The sequence below is a fragment of the Salmo salar genome, chromosome ssa29 (genome assembly GCF_905237065.1).
Source record: "Salmo salar chromosome ssa29, Ssal_v3.1, whole genome shotgun sequence".
Classification (NCBI taxonomy): Eukaryota; Metazoa; Chordata; class Actinopteri; order Salmoniformes; family Salmonidae; genus Salmo; species Salmo salar.
The window spans coordinates 4,813,738-4,830,738 of NC_059470.1; the positions used below are offsets into that span (position 1 = coordinate 4,813,738).

General features: G+C 40.6%; 1 protein-coding gene across 1 annotated transcript in view; it reads right to left on the bottom strand.

Annotated features, from left to right (window-relative positions):
- Positions 1-423: 423 nt before the first annotated feature.
- The window catches only part of LOC106590053 (cadherin-12), a 227,034-nt gene continuing 210,456 nt past the window's right edge, over positions 424-17,001 (bottom strand). The window contains exons 11-12 of the mRNA XM_014180561.2: positions 16,359-16,610; positions 424-1,645 (exon numbers count right to left, since the gene is read on the bottom strand). Coding sequence (XP_014036036.1) covers positions 1,110-1,645; positions 16,359-16,610 — 788 coding nt within the window. The 3' untranslated portion in view covers positions 424-1,109. The remainder of the gene's footprint in view (positions 1,646-16,358; positions 16,611-17,001) is intronic.

The window sequence follows — 17,001 nt, forward strand, 5'->3', positions numbered from 1 at the left end:
TTACATTGACTGAACTGCATGATCTTGGTTAGCCCTAAATACATTTTTACAAGTACAAGTCAATACACCTGACCCACCTAACTGAAACTTTCATTTCCGTTTGGGCCATGGAATAATTACAAAATCCTCAAGTGTCTTCCCCCCCAAAAAAATATGTGTATGATTAAGCGATAAATAGATTGTAACGCCCTGGCCATAGAGAGGGGTTTTTTGTTCTTTATTTTGGTTAGGCCAGGGTGTTACATTGGGTGGGCGTTCTATGTTCGTTTTCTAGGTTTTTTGTATTTCTTTGTTTTGGGCCGTGTGTGGCTCCCAATCAGGCACAGCTGAAGTTCGTTGTTGCTGATTGGGAGTCACACATAAGGAGCATGTTTTTCCTTTGGGTTTTGTGGGTAATTTTTTCTGTTGAGTGTTTTGCACCTGACAGGACTGTTTGGCTGTCAGTTTTCTTGTTTTGTTTTGTGTAGTGTTCTTTCTATTATTAAATGCAATGATGAACACTAACTCCGCTGCACCTTGGTCTACTCTCTCTCACGACAGCTGTTACATAGATAAATACGTTAACGAAGGAACCCCCCCAAAAAACTCCATCACAATAAATAAATAATAAATAACATTCAAAATATCTTTGGCCAAACTTGGGCCACATAATTGTCCCATAACTTGTCCAACTGAGAGTAGTCTCAAACCCACATGCCTCTGTCTGCCAGTCAGCTTATGCTTGCGTGACCAGAGCGAGAGAGAGCGAGAGAGAGCGAGAGAGAGAGAGATATAAAAAAAAAAAATATTGAGGCACTTATAAGGATATCAAAGAAGAAAATGCTTGCATTTTCTGTGTTTCTGTCTTTCTTCCCCCTAGCAGTGAGAAAACAAAGTAGAATAAATAAGACATAAAACAACATTCACTATAAAAGTAGTTGAAAGGCTGTCTTTTTCATCTAGCTATCTATCATCCTTTTATACATCTTTGTGATTGAGAATAAGAAAAACCCACAAGAAAAAAATTGACAAACAAATTCATTTGCTAAAATAGAAAACCCTGAAATAAAGGGAAAAAAACTAAAATAATGGCATTTTATGTCCACTTTTGGATTCTATGAATAACATAATCAAAGTCTGTTTTCTGTTGTCGTTGTGTCTGACTGAGTGTCCGACTGCTCTCCAAATATTCCTGCCAGAGTCTTAAATCGAGGACCCCATTCGTTGAGGTAATCATAGTCGTCATTGGTATCTGCAACCAGAGACTCGATGGAGCTGAGCGACTCAGCTACAGAGCCCTCCCCTTCATAGGCGTAGGTAGCTAAAGAGTCATAGGGTGGGGCTGAGTTGTCCACATCGTTTTCTTTCAGTCGCTGATTGATGAAGTTGCAGATATCTGCACTGTCTTGGGAAACAGGCGGTTGGTTTTTGCCGGTTTTCGTCTCGGGTTTGATGTCACGTCGGAAAAGGTCCCGATTCTCTTTCAGGAGTTTCTCCTTGATGACTTTGGGGTTGCAGAGGGTTCCCATGTCGAAAGCGTGGGTGTCCTCTTCGCCCCCGCCCTCGTCGTCGTAGTGGATTACATTGTCACGGATGTCCTCCTTGGACGTCATCAGGGTCTCCTTATTCTTCTGTCGTCTCAGACCCACGTAGAGGACCACAATCACTGGAGAGAGATCATAGAGAGATTAAAACAGTGGTTTATGAAAACTATGAATCAATCGGAATGGTATTGGTAGTCTATATGGTGGTATATGGTGTTGGTTATAATATTGCTAATACAGCATAGTTTGTGAAAAATAGGCTAAGATATAATATACAGTGCTACTTGCATGGGGAAATGTAATAGAATGCATTTAATCAATTACCGCAAGGCAGCGATACCGGAGCGCCATGTTGAGGTCCAAAAGACTTCTTAAATCATCTACCCCCAAGCCATAAGACTCCTGAACAGCTAATCAAAGGGCTACCCAGACCCCACTTTTACGCTGCTGCTGCTCTCTGTTTATAATCTATGCATAGTCACTTTAACTCTACCTACATGTACATATTACCTCAGTTACCTCAACTAACCGGTGCCCCCGTACATTGACTCTGTACCAGTACCCCCTGTTTATAGCCTCGCTTGTTATTTTACTGCTGCTGTTTAATTATATGTTACTTTTATTTTCTATTTTCTATTTTTTACTTATCTATTTTTTAATTAACACTTATTTTAATTTTAAAGCATTGCTGGCTTGTAAGTAAGCATTTCACACTGTTGTATTAGGCGCATGTGACAAATTCAATTTGATTTATGTTTTTGTTGGTGGCTTGAGATGGTATACATTTCCATGGCATGCATGTTATGAGACAGGTCATGGTATTGTTTCCTGGCACAGCAATCAATTGACTTGCCAATGATGAAGTGACCAAATCTCCCACACATGTTGTTCCTTAGCAACATACTGAATGTTGAGTACTGACCTGACAACAAACATTACATAGCCTACTGACAATGCATCGTAGTCAAGCAAAATACACTGATCTTTCCAGGGGGGTGTATGGGTATTCATAAGAATGTACGTCCACAGTGGCAACTGGCAAGTAATTTCCCTTACCTTACAGATACCATTTTAAGCGTCAAACCCAATGGAATCTCTGCCTGGGGCTACCCATATCGAATTTACATCTCTCACACACATTTTTTAAAGCAAGGGGAACAAAATATTATTCCACAATTTGTTCCTCCTCCCTGTGGTAATTCACAATAAACATTTCCCATATGGGTCTTCAATTGGAGTATTCACAGGGGAAAGCAATGCATGGTTCAATATTTATATATATATATATATATATATATATATATAGAACATATTAAATTGAAATGAAGAAAGGATAAGGGAAAAAATGTAATAAAAAGCATGGGTGCTGGAATGTCCTTCTCCTTCTTTGATATAACTCAAACAGTGCGTCACCATCCCCCTGTGGTCAAGGTCTGTATTTCAAGTACGGTCATTATTATTTGGACATATTTTTCTAGGGTGGTAGCTGTGTGTGATCTATTTGTGATGGGGAGCTGTGCTGATGCGAGGCAGGGCTCATACGGCCAGTTCAACAGACAGTTTGATTTTCCCATTATTTCCACAAAGCTTGACAAATCCACCATAGAAAATAACTGTCTCTCCCCTCAAAAAAGTGTATTTCTTTAAGTTGTGTTACACGCATTTTCTCAGAGACAGCATGACTTGTTGGAATAACAGTTGTGGCAGCCAGGGCCTAAAGGCATATTGACTCTGAGCTCTGATAACACTTCTCACCATGTGGTCAACCCTTTCAACACTAACTCTACCTTCACAGAGAGGACAGTGGGTGAAGAGGGCCTTCTTCTTACTAACAAGGACTCATTCAACATGAAAAATATCTCCTCGCAGTTTGCTCAACTAATTTTATGATAAATTGACTTGGCAGGAGAAAAAGAAGACTTTAGGCCATGGTGTGGTCCAAGTAACACATTTATCCTCTATGGGATCAGCATCCATATACCGGGACAGTTGTTGCTAATGTGAATAGAATGACGTTGTAAGTAACATCCAACTTTCCAGGACATAGACATGTCTTATATGTAGAAAGCATAAATTATTGTTAATCTAACAGCACTGGCCAATTTACTGTAGCTGTTATAGTGAAAAACTGCCATGCTAATGTTTAAGGAGAGTGCACAACAACAAAAAACTTTTTTCACAACACTTGGTTTGATACATTCACCTCTGAAGGTAAATAATGTACTTACATTCAGTAATATTGCTCTGATTTGTCATCCTGAGGGTCCCAGAGATAAAATGTAGTTTTGTTTGATATATTCAAATGTAGGAACTGGGTTTTAAAGTTTGATCCCCTGCTGTTTCTGCCCCCACATCCATCCCTCCCGGCCATCTAGATGTGTAAAGGTTAGTGTATTTTCTGTAGGGAAGCTAATTTTCCATCATGTATGACCTTTCTGGTAGTGTGTAAACTTACATTTTTTATTACCATATCAATTTGTATGTTCTCTGTACTTGAAAATATATCAATTGACCAATTCAGCACATTTGGGAAGACTTGATAAAAAAATGTGTGCAGTATTGCAATGCTTCACTGGATCAGTCTGAAACTTTGCACATACACCGCTCCCATCTAGTGGTCAAAATCTAAATTGCAGCTAAACTGCAATATTATATTATGGCCTTTCTCTTTTATTTCAAATATGATTAAAAATAAATAATTAAAACACATGTTTTTTTGTTTGTATTATCTTTTACCAGATCTAATGTGTTTTATTCTCCTACATTAATTTCACATTTTCATGAACTTCAAAGTGTTTCCTTTCAAATTTTATCAAGAATATAGATATCGTTGCTTCAGGTCCTGAGCTACAGGCAGTTAGATTTGGGTATGTCATTTTAGGCGAAAATGTAAATCATCCTGTGTACATGCATTCACATTCCACATGCAATATGTGAGAGCAAGTTACATCTTGGATGCAAGGACATAGTACTAACTGATGTGGCTAGTAGCAATAGCAGTTAATGGCAAATTATGTTTTCTGAATCGCAAGATTATACAGACATTTTTATTTACGTATGCATGCATCATAACAAATAGTGGTTGATATGAAACTGATAGATACACTTTCAGTTGAACAGTGAGAACAGTGAGACATCTAATATTTTGTCATGTTGTCTGGTACAGAGAGTGATGTTTAGCAGTTTGAGCCAGTTCAAGGTCCGTTTGCATATTTCTAAGCTAACATATGGAATTGTTTTAAGATGGTCATACCAAGGATTATTTCACTATTTGATTTAGTATTTTAAGACCTCTAAGGTGTAAAAAAAAATACAAATAATGATTGGATGAAACATTGAATGTGCCATTACTGCTATTAGCCAATATAATCCCGTTGATTAACAGATTTATTACATGGAACAACAGACAGTGCCCCAAAAAATCAAAAGGTAGTTTGTTCTGAAGTGTCTGTCCTATATCTGAGAGATATAAGAAAGATCAGGAAACATTATTATTTATTTTTTTACTTGTACTGTATTTATCCCCTTATTTTAGGCACTAAACTATTTCCATGTATACTTCCATTCATTTTTATAAACTTGTACTGCGGACCTTCAGACGAGTCTTGCAGGGCTTGTGGGCGACCTAGAGCAAAACGGGGAACATGTCTTGCACTGCCAATTCGTTGAAGTAGAAATCTTCATCCAAATCGAGGTTAGTGATCACTGTTCTGATGTCCAGAATCTATTTTTGGTCATAGAAAACATTGGCGGAAACATTATGTACCAAAAAAGTTCAGATCAGTGCAAAAAACAGCAGATTTGTTCAGGAGCCCGTAAAACTGGTGCCATTCTCCATTCCAGTGCCATTCTTTCTGGTATACTTAATCTGCTTAACCCTTAGCCTACAATTTCTGCGGCCCAGTGGAAATCTAATTAACATAATTAAAAAATCCCCATCAAAATCTCTAGTTTAAACTGATGGATATCTATTTTTTTGCATGGGCTCAATCCACCGCATCTGCCGATATTGCCCTTCCGTATCTGCGGTGAAAGGTTGTAGAGCTAGAGTGGTGTTTGAATTTCGGCCTTCTCACAGTAACGTCTGTAGCCTCCGAACGGTTTGGCCTACAAACTATGACCACAAACTAAGATGCAACTCTCACGAACAGGTTGGTGGTCACCTGAGACCAGGCCCTAATCCTGAAACTCCGAATAGAAAGAGACGGCACAAGAGAGGCTGATGTGTGGGCACCCTGACAAACCTATGTTGGTGAGTGGACAAACCGCCTCTACCCTCCATTCTCTTGGCGAACGTACACTCACTGAAGAACAGACTGGACAAGCTCCATTTGAGACTATACAATCAATAGAACCTTACAAACTGTAATATCCTATGTTTCTCAGAGTCGTGGATGAACAAAGACATGGATAATATACACTGTGTATAAAACATAAACATCACAAGCTCTTTCCATGACAGACTGACCAGGTGAAAGCTATGATCCCTAATTGATGTCACTTGTTAAATCCACTTCAATCAGTGTAGATGAAGAGGAGGAGACAGGTTAAAGAAGGATTTTATATTGAGACATGGTGTGCCATTCAGAGCATGAATGGGCAAGACAATCTTGGTTTCATCAGACCAGAGAATCTTGTTTCTCATGGTCTGAGAGTCTTTAAGTGCCTTTTGGCAAATTCCAAGAGGGCTGTCATGTGCCTTTTTCTGAAGAGTGGCTTCTGTCTGGTCACTATAGCACAAAGGCCTACTTGGTGGAGTGTTGCAGAGATGGTTATCCTTCTGAAAGGTTCTGCTATCTCCACAGAGGAACTCTAGAGCTCTGTTAGTGAGGTCTGCACAACGCATACCCGGGGGCAAACTACCTGCCCTCCAGGACACCTACACCACCCGATGTCACAGGAAGGCCAAAAAGATCATCAAGGACAACAACCACCCGAGCCACTGCCTGTTCACCCTGCTATCATCCAGAAGGCGAGGTCAGTACAGGTGCATCAAAGCGGGGACCGAGAGACAGCTTCTATCTCAAGCCCATCAGACTGTTAAACAGCCATCACTAACCGTGAGTGGCTGCTGCCAACATACTGACTCAACTCAAGCCACTTTAATAATGGAAAAATTGATGTAAGAAATGTATCACTAGCCACTTTAAACAATGCCACTTTATATAATGTTTACATACCCTACATTACTCATCTCATATTTATATACTGTACTCTATACCATCTACTGCATCATGCCTATGCCGTTCAGCCATCACTCATTCATATATTTTTATGTACTTATTCTTATTAATTCCTTTACACTTGTGTGTATAAGGTAGTTGTTGTGAAATTGTTAGGTTAGATTACTTGTTAGTGTCACGTCCTGACCATAGTAAGATGTTATTTTCTATGGTAGAGTAGGTCAGGGCGTGACAGGGGGTGTTTTTCTATGTTTTGTATTTCTATGTTCATGTTCTAGTTTTGTATTTCTATGTTGGTTTTGTTTGGGATGATCTCCAATTAGAGGCAGATGGTCCTCCTTGTCTCTAATTGGAGATCATACTTAAGTAAGGATTTGTTCCACCTGGGTTTGTGGGAGATATTTTTGAGTAGTGTTTGTTTCACCTCTGCGTCATGGTTTGTTGTTTTGTTTATTCAGTGTATTTATGTATTGCATAGTTTCATAGAGTAAATAAAATGTGGAATGACACACACGCTGCACCTTGGTCCTCTCATTCCTACGACAGCCGTGACAGTTAGATATTACTGGATAGTCGGAACTAGAAGCACAAGCATTTCGCTACACTCGCATTAACATCTGCTAACCATGTGTATGTGACGAATAAAATTTGATTTGGCTGACCAGGCAGATACAGGAGTGCCATCTCAACTGGAAAGGCAGATGAAGGTTGCACTGGATTAGGAATCCCAGTCGTCAAGTATGTGTGTGCAAGGATATCTCAATGCTCCCATACACTAAACTATGCATGTGCAGGCTTTTTTTCACTGACCACCCGCTTGACTGAACTGCCTAATGGCATACATGAGCAGCTCATGACTCTTCGCATTCCGCTGATGAACAACTCCTCAGCCACAATCATCAGTGATGGAGGGGGTGAGGGTAATTTTAAAACCTTTTGACCACTCTGTATTGGTCACGGGCACGGCCATACTTGACCAACACTGTAAAATAATTACACATTTTTACGGCCGTTCATCACACACACACACTGGAAACAAGCTGCTATGAATGCAGATGAGCCTCTCTTTAAGTGGGATGAGTTTAAGACAATACTCTAAAGACAAGTTTTACAGCCCTGACCTTTAGGGTTAAGTTAAAGCTTAAATCAGTCCGTGACCAAGGAGTAATGAGATAATGGGATTGGATGATGTTTTACGAGGTCAATCCAATCCGGGGGTGGGGGGGCTCAAGCTCAGCTCCCTCATTCCCATCCATCAAGGCTCATATCTCAGCACTCCATTAATACTTGTTCTGTAATTAAATCCTAGCCCATGAATAAGACACAGGAAGTGGCACTTCATTCTGCTCCCAATTGTCACGTTGACAAGTCTGTGAGGATATTCTCACAATACATTGTTAAATGGATAACAATGGTTTGGAGAGTAGATCAAATCAAATTCTTTGGTCCCTTACTGCACACATATTTAGCAGATGTTATTGCGGGTGTAGCGAAATGCTTGTTTTCCTAGCTCCAACAGTGCAGTAGTGTCTAACAATTCACAACTATACACATACATCTAAAAGTAAAAGAATGGAATTAAGAAATATATAAATATTAGATTGAGCAATGTCGGAGTGGCATTGACTAAAATGCAGTAGATTAGAATACAGTATATACATATGAGATGAGTAAAGCATTATGTAAACATGAATAAAATATTATTAAAGGTACTAGTGTTCCAGTATTAAAGTGGCCAGTGATTCCAAGTCTATGTATATAGGGCAGCAGCCTCTAAGGTGCAAGGATGCGTAACTGGGTGGAAGCCGTCTAGTGAAGGCTATTTGACAGTCTGATGGTCTTGAGATCAAAGCTGTTTTTCAGTCTTTCGGTTCCAGCTTTGATGCACCTGTACTGACCGCGCCTTCTGGATGATAGCGGTGTGAACAGGCCGTGGTTTGGGTGGTTGATGTCCATGATGATCTTTTTGGCCTTCCTGTGACATTGGGTGCTGTAGATGTCCTGGAAGGCAGGTAGTTTTCCTCCAGTGATGTGTTGGGCAGACCGCATCCCCCTCTGGAGAACCCTGCAGGTGTGGGCGGTGCAGCTGTCATACCAGGTGGTGATACAGCCCAACAGGATGCTCTCAATTGTGCATCTGTAAAAGTGTGTGTGGGTTTAAGGGGATAATCCAAATTTATTCAGCCTCCTGAGGTTGAAGAGGCGCTGTTGCGCCTACTTCACCACACTGTCTGTGTGGGTGGACTATTTCAGATTGTCAGTGATGTGTTTGCCGAGTAACTTTAAGCTTTCCACCTTCTCCACTGCTGTCCCGTCGATGTGGATGGGGGTGTGCTCCCTCTGCTGTTTCCTGAAGTCTACGATCAGCTCCTTTGTTTTGTTGACATTGAGTGAGAAGTTATTTTCCTGACACCACTCTCCCAGGGCCCTCACATGCTCGCTGTAGGCTGTCTCGTCACTGTTGGTAATCAGGCCTACAACTGTTGTGTCGTCTGCAAACGTGATGATTGAGTTGGAGGCGTGCGTAACCACCCAGTCATGGGTGAACAGGGAATAAAAGAGAGGGCTGAGCATGCACCCTTGTGGGGCCCCTGTGTTGAGGATCAGAGAAGTGGCGGTATTGTTTCCTACCATAGGAAGTCCAGGACCCAGTTGCACAGGGCGAGCTTAATGATGAGCTTGGAGTGTACTATGGTGTTGAATGCTAAGTTATAGTCAATGAACAGCATTTATTCATAGGTATTCCTCTTGTCCAGATGGGATAGGACAGTGTGCAGTGCGATGGCGATTGCATCGTCTGTGGATCTATTGGCGCGGTAAGCAAATTGAAGTGGGTCTAGGCTGTTAGGTAAGTTAGAGGTGATATGATCCTTATCTAGCCTCTTAACTTCTCTAAGGCCAGTAGGACGATTTCGTCCCACCTACGTAACAGCCAGTGGAATCACGTGGCGCGTTATTCAAATCCTTAGATATGCTATTACTTCAATTTTTCAAAAATATGACTATTTTACACCATTTTAAAGATAAGACTCTCGTTAACCTGTTGGGTCTAAGGGGCAGCATTTGCACGTCTGGATAAAAAAAATGTACCCGATTTAATCTGGTTACTAATCCTACCCAGTAACTAGAATATGCATATACTTATTATATATGGATAGAAAACACTCTAAAGTTTCTAAAACTGTTTGAATGGTGTCTGTGAGTATAACAGAACTCATTTGGCAGGCAAAACCCTGAGACATTTTCTGACAGGAAGTGGATACCTGATGTGTTGTATTGACTTTAAACCTATCCCATTGAAAAACACAGGGGCTTAGGAATATTTTGGCACTTCCTATTGCTTCCACTAGATGTCACCAGCCTTTACAAAGTGTTTTGAGTCTTCTGGAGGGAGATCTGACCGAACAAGAGCCATGGAACGATGATGTCCCATTAGACACCTGGCGCGAGTTCATGTTGGGTACCCTCGTTCCAATACGTTATAAAAGAGTATGCATTCGTCCACCTTGAATATTATTCATGTTCTGGTTAAAAAAGGCCCTAATGATTTATGCTATACAACGTTTGACATGTTTGAACGAACGGAAATATATTTTTTCCCCTCGTTCATGACGAGAAGTCCGGCTGGCTTACATCATGTGCTAACGAGACGGAGATTTTTGGACATAAATGATGAGCTTTTTTGAACAAAACTACATTCGTTATGGACCTGTGATACCTGGAAGTGACATCTGATGAAGAGAATCAAAGGTAATGGATTATTTACATAGTATTTTCGATTTTAGATCTCCCCAACATGACGTCTAGTCTGTATCGCAACGCGCATTTTTCTGGGCACAGTGCTCGGATTATTGCAAAGTGTGATTTCCCAGTAAGGTTATTTTTAAATCTGGCAAGTTGATTGCGTTCAAGAGATGTAAATCTATAATTCTTTAAATGACAATATAATATTTTACCAATGTTTTCTAATTTTAATTATTTAATTTGTGACGCTGACTTGACTGCCGGTTATTGGAGGGAAACGATTTCCTCAACATCAATGCCATAGTAAAACGCTGTTTTTGGATATAAATATGAACTTGATAGAACTAAAAATGCATGCATTGTCTAACATAATGTCCTAGGAGTGTCATCTGATGGAGATTGTAAAAGGTTAGTGCATCATTTTAGCTGGTTTTATGGTTTTGGTGACCCTGTCTTTGACTTGACAAAACATTACACACAACTCTTGTAAATGTACTGTCCTAACATACTCTAAATTTATGCTTTCGCCGTAAAACCTTTTTGAAATCGTAAAACGTGGTTAGATTAAGGAGATGTTTATCTTTCAAATGGTGTAAAATAGTTGTATTTTAGAAAAATTTGAATTTTGACATTTATTTGGATTCAAATTTGCCGCTCTTGAAATGCACCTGCTGTTGATGGAGTGCACCACGGGTGGCACGCTAGCGTCCCACCTAGCCCCAAGAGGTTAATCTAACCACACTGTCCGATTTCAAAAAGGCTTTACAACGAAAGCAAAACATTAGATTATGTCAGCAGAGTACCCAGCCAGAAATAATCAGACACCCATTTTTCAAGCTAGCATATAATGTCACATAAACCCAAACCACAGCTAAATGTAGCACTAACCTTTGATGATCTTCATCAGATGACAACCCTAGGACATTATGTTATACAATACATGCATGTTTTGTTCAATCAAGTTCATATTTATATCAAAAACCAGCTTTTTACATTAGCATGTGACTAGCATGTGACTAGCATTCCCACCGAACACTGCCGGTGAATTTACTAAATTACTCACGATAAAAGTTCACAAAAAGCATAACAATTATTTTAAGAATTATAGATACAGAACTCCTCTATGCACTCGATATGTCCGATTTTAAAATAGCTTTTCGGTGAAAGCACATTTTGAAATATTCTCAGTAGATAGCCCAGCCATCACGGGCTAGCTATTTAGACACCCAGCAGGTTTAGCAAAGTCAGATTTACTATAAGAAAAATGTTATTACCTTTGTTGTCTTCGTCAGAATGCACTCCCAGGACTTCTACTTCAATAACAAATGTTGGTTTGGTCCAAAATAATCCATCGTTATATCCAAACAGCGGCGTTTTGTTCGCAGGTTCTAGACACTATCCTAAAGGCTAAATAAGGGTGACGAGCATGGCGCAATTCGTGACAAAAGAATTCTAAATATTCCATTACCGTACTTCGAAGCATGTCAACCGCTGTTTAAAATCAATTTTTATGCCATTTTTCTCATAAAAAAGCGATAATATTCCGACCGGGAATCTGCGTTTAGATAAACAGACAAAGGAAAAGAAAGCATTCGGTCGAAGCAGGCACGCGCCTAAGCCCATAGTACTCTGAGTGGCCACTTGCCAAAAGCGATAAAGTGTTTCAGCCAGAGCCTGCCTCGATATCGTTCAACTTTTTCCCGGGCTCTGAGACCCTATGGAAGACGTAGGAAGTGTCACGTTATTGCACAGATCCTGAGTCTTCAATAAAAAGAGCCAAGTCTCCGGCCACTAGGAGCCCCACCTCTGGGTGAGTAGTTTCCTGTTTGCTTATTTCCTTATACAGCTGACTGAGGGCAGTCTTAGTGCCAGCATCTGTTTGTGGTGGTAAATAAACAGCCACGAAAAGTATAGCTGAGAACTCTCTAGGCAAGTAGCGTGCCCTGCAATTTATCACAATATACTCTACTTCAGGCGAGCAAAATTTTGAGACTTCCTTAGATTTCATGCACCAGCTGTTGTTTACAAATATGCACAGACCGCCCTCCCTCGTCTTACCGGAGTGTGCTGTTCTATCCTGCCGGTGCAGCGTATATCCCGCTAGCTGATTATCCATGTCGTCATTCAGCCATGATTCCGTGAAACATAGGATATTACAGTTTTTGATGTCCCGTTGGTAGGATATACGTGATCGTACCTCGTCTAATTTATTGTCCAATGATTGCACGTTGGCGAGTAATGTTGATGGTAATGGCAGCTCTCCTACTCGCCTTCTGCGTGTCCTGACGAGGCATACGGCTCTTCGTCCTCTGTACCTGCATCGCTTCCTCTTGTGAATAACTGGGATGTCGGCCTTGCCGGGTGTTTGGAGAATATCATGTGAGTCTTGCTTTTTGTTGAAAAAATCTTTGTCTAATCCGAGGTGAGTGATCGCTGTCCTGATACCCAGAAGCTCTTTTCTGCCGTAAGATACGGTTGCAGAAACATTATGTACAAAATAAGTTACAAATAACGCAAAAAAACCCACATAATAGCACAATTGGTTGGGCGCCCGTAAAACTGCTGTCATTTCTTCCAGCGCCGTTATCAGATTTAGTTCTACTGTAGTTCTTTGAGGGCCGTTGTGGAATTTGCTTGAGGGGGAAAATAACCGGCTGTGTGTAACGGTCTTCGTCGTCCTCGGATGAAGGGGAAGAGAAATCAGACCAAAATGCAGCATGGTAAGTGTTCGTCATTTTAATGTTAAGACTGAACACTAATGCAACAAGCAAAACAAAAGAACAACCGAACAGTTCCGTTAGGTGCAAAACACTAAACAGAAAATAACCACCCACAAAACCCAAAGGAAAACAGGCTGCCTAAGTATGGCTCCCAATCAGCAACAACGATATACAGCTGTCCCTGATTGAGAGCCATACCCGGCAGAAACAAACAAATACCAAACATAGAAAAAAGGACATAGAATGCCCACCCCAACTCACGCCCTGACCAACCAAAATAGAGACATAAAAGGATCTCTAAGGTCAGGGCGTGACACTGTGACTATAAGAATTCTCTTCGGAGGTAATACGGTCGGCATTTGATTGTGAGGTATTCTAGGTCGGGTGAACAAAAGAACTTGAGTTATCACAATCACACCATGAATAGGTAATCATGAAACATACATCCCCGCCTTTCTTCTTCTCTGAGAGTTCTTTATTCCTGTCTGCGCAATATCCTGAGAACCCAGCTGGCTGTATGGATGGGGACAGTATATCCTGAGAGAGCCATGTTTCTGTGAAACAGTGTATGTTACAATCGTTGATGTCTCTCTGGAAGGAGATCCTTGCCCTGAGCTCATCTACTTTATTATCCAGAGACTGAACATTAGCGAGTAACATACTTGGAAGTGATGGATGGTGTGCACGCCTCCTGACAAAACGTCTACTCTGAATTCCTCTTCTCCGCTGGCAGTGTTTTGGAGTAGCCACTGGATTAATTAACCTGTTAGGGCTAGGGGGCAGCATTTGCACGTCTGGATAAAAAAAATGTACCCGATTTAATCTGGTTACTAATCCTACCCAGTAACTAGAATATGCATATACTTATTATATATGGATAGAAAACACTCTAAAGTTTCTAAAACTGTTTGAATGGTGTCTGTGAGTATAACAGAACTCATTTGGCAGGCAAAACCCTGAGACATTTTCTGACAGGAAGTGGATACCTGATGTGTTGTATTGACTTTAAACCTATCCCATTGAAAAACACAGGGGCTTAGGAATATTTTGGCACTTCCTATTGCTTCCACTAGATGTCACCAGCCTTTACAAAGTGTTTTGAGTCTTCTGGAGGGAGATCTGACCGAACAAGAGCCATGGAACGATGATGTCCCATTAGACACCTGGCGCGCGAGTTCATGTTGGGTACCCTCGTTCCAATACGTTATAAAAGAGTATGCATTCGTCCACCTTGAATATTATTCATGTTCTGGTTAAAAAAGGCCCTAATGATTTATGCTATACAACGTTTGACATGTTTGAACGAACGGAAATATATTTTTGCCCCTCGTTCATGACGAGAAGTCCGGCTGGCTTAGATCATGTGCTAACAAGACGGAGATTTTTGGACATAAATGATGAGCTTTTTTGAACAAAACTACATTCGTTATGGACCTGTGATACCTGGAAGTGACATCTGATGAAGAGAATCAAAGGTAATGGATTATTTACATAGTATTTTCGATTTTAGATCTCCCCAACATGACGTCTAGTCTGTATCGCAACGCGTATTTTTCTGGGCGCAGTGCTCAGATTATTGCAAAGTGTGATTTCCCAGTAAGGTTATTTTTAAATCTGGCAAGTTGATTGCGTTCAAGAGATGTAAATCTATAATTCTTTAAATGACAATATAATATTTTACCAATGTTTTCTAATTTTAATTATTTAATTTGTGACGCTGACTTGACTGCCGGTTATTGGAGGGAAACGATTTCCTCAACATCAATGCCATAGTAAAACGCTGTTTTTGGATATAAATATGAACTTGATAGAACTAAAAATGCATGCATTGTCTAACATAATGTCCTAGGAGTGTCATCTGATGGAGATTGTAAAAGGTTAGTGCATCATTTTAGCTGGTTTTATGGTTTTGGTGACCCTGTCTTTGACTTGACAAAACATTACACACAACTCTTGTAAATGTACTGTCCTAACATACTCTAAATTTATGCTTTCGCCGTAAAACCTTTTTGAAATCGTAAAACGTGGTTAGATTAAGGAGATGTTTATCTTTCAAATGGTGTAAAATAGTTGTATTTTTGAAAAATTTGAATTTTGACATTTATTTGGATTCAAATTTGCCGCTCTTGAAATGCACCTGCTGTTGATGGAGTGCACCACGGGTGGCACGCTAGCGTCCCACCTAGCCCATAGAGGTTAAATTGCCCTGGGTGGTGCGAACAAAGATTCCAATTCGTATTCCTGGTCGTAATGCTGGTGAGTTACCGTCGCTCTGATATCCCACAAACATTTCCGGCTGTATGTAATAACGCAGAAAAAATTCTAGGCTAATCATGTAAGAAATAACACAGAAAAAAAGGAAATACTGCAAAGTTGATTATGAGCTAGAAGTTGAGCTGTCATATCTGTCGGCGCCATCTGTAAACTAAATAGCCAGTGTGAGCTAATCTATCGGGCAGTGGCATCAGCTTCCCTGAGAGCTAAATGATTTTTGCCACCGGCCAAGCCAACCAATACTATAGTTTTAGTAAGGCAAGCAGTTATGATTTGTCAGCTTGTAAGGTTAAGGGTTGCATTACAGCTAGGGTTAGGGCTAGCCTTCATAAGTGATGTTAATGTGGGTTTCTCTCCTGGGTTGTCCGTACAGGGACATACACAGATCTGTTACACAGTCATTACTGTAAATGACTCATCTAGTAGAATCCCTTAAGGCAAAACACATGAATTTCACATGTGAACTTGTGTGAAGTTAATGTGATAACATGACAGCATGTAAAACAACATGAAACTATACGTGACATGATAGCAAATTTTAAGTGCTCCAAAAACATATTTTCACATGATTTCACATGTGAAATGTCATGTTAAAGCATGTGCTTTTTTGTTTTAGGGATAACGATGCACAGAAAAAGGGCTATCAGAGCCCCTGTACTATTCCCCACCAGGAGAAATTACACAGTCATAATTTAGTAGAACCTACCACAAGAGTAAATTACTCAATACTCACCCAGTAGAATGACAATACACTGACTATTGTGGTGGTTAGTCTAATGGTTACAACACTGCTTTGTGGGTATGTTAGTGTTTTTGTGAACATTGGTTCATGCTCTGGGTGGGCCTTACAGGGATAAACAGCATAACACAGTCAATTCTGACTAGGAGGAGTGAATGAGGCATAAATGACTCACCTAGTAGAATGACAATGCACAGGAGGATGGCTATCAGAGCCCCTGTACTCAGCCCCACCGGGAGGAAGATGGCCTCTGCGCTGCAGGTGAGGAGTGATCCATCTGACTCGCAGCCACACACACGGATGGTCAGGATGCCTGTGCTGCTTTGGACGGGGTAGCCGCTGTCCTGGATTACAACGGGCAGGAAGTAGATCTTCTGGGAATGCCTTCGAAAACCGCTCTGCAGAGTCACTATCCCGGCTGTGTTATCTGGGACAGAAATAAACAAAACACCCATTGTTTAACTATGGATGAATAGTAATATAGTCTTATTAAGGATATGGTACAAAGAAACAGCCATTGTTAATAGTCTTATTTGGGATACACTAACCTATACAATGAGACAATGAACCTGTGTTTTCTTGTGCATGTGTGCCTGTTGGAAATTACATCAGAAATGTTGTAAGTTGGTTGTTTTACTGTCCCATGTCATAAACAAGGCTGACCTGACATTACATCAGCCAGCATGTTGCCTCAGAAAACATTTAAACTGCCTACGGGACAACATGGCAGCCTTACCCCCTACAACTGAGTGCTCTGGGAAACTGTTTGGTTTTGTTCATTCAGCTAACATTGCCTGCAAAGGAGAGTAAGGGAAGCA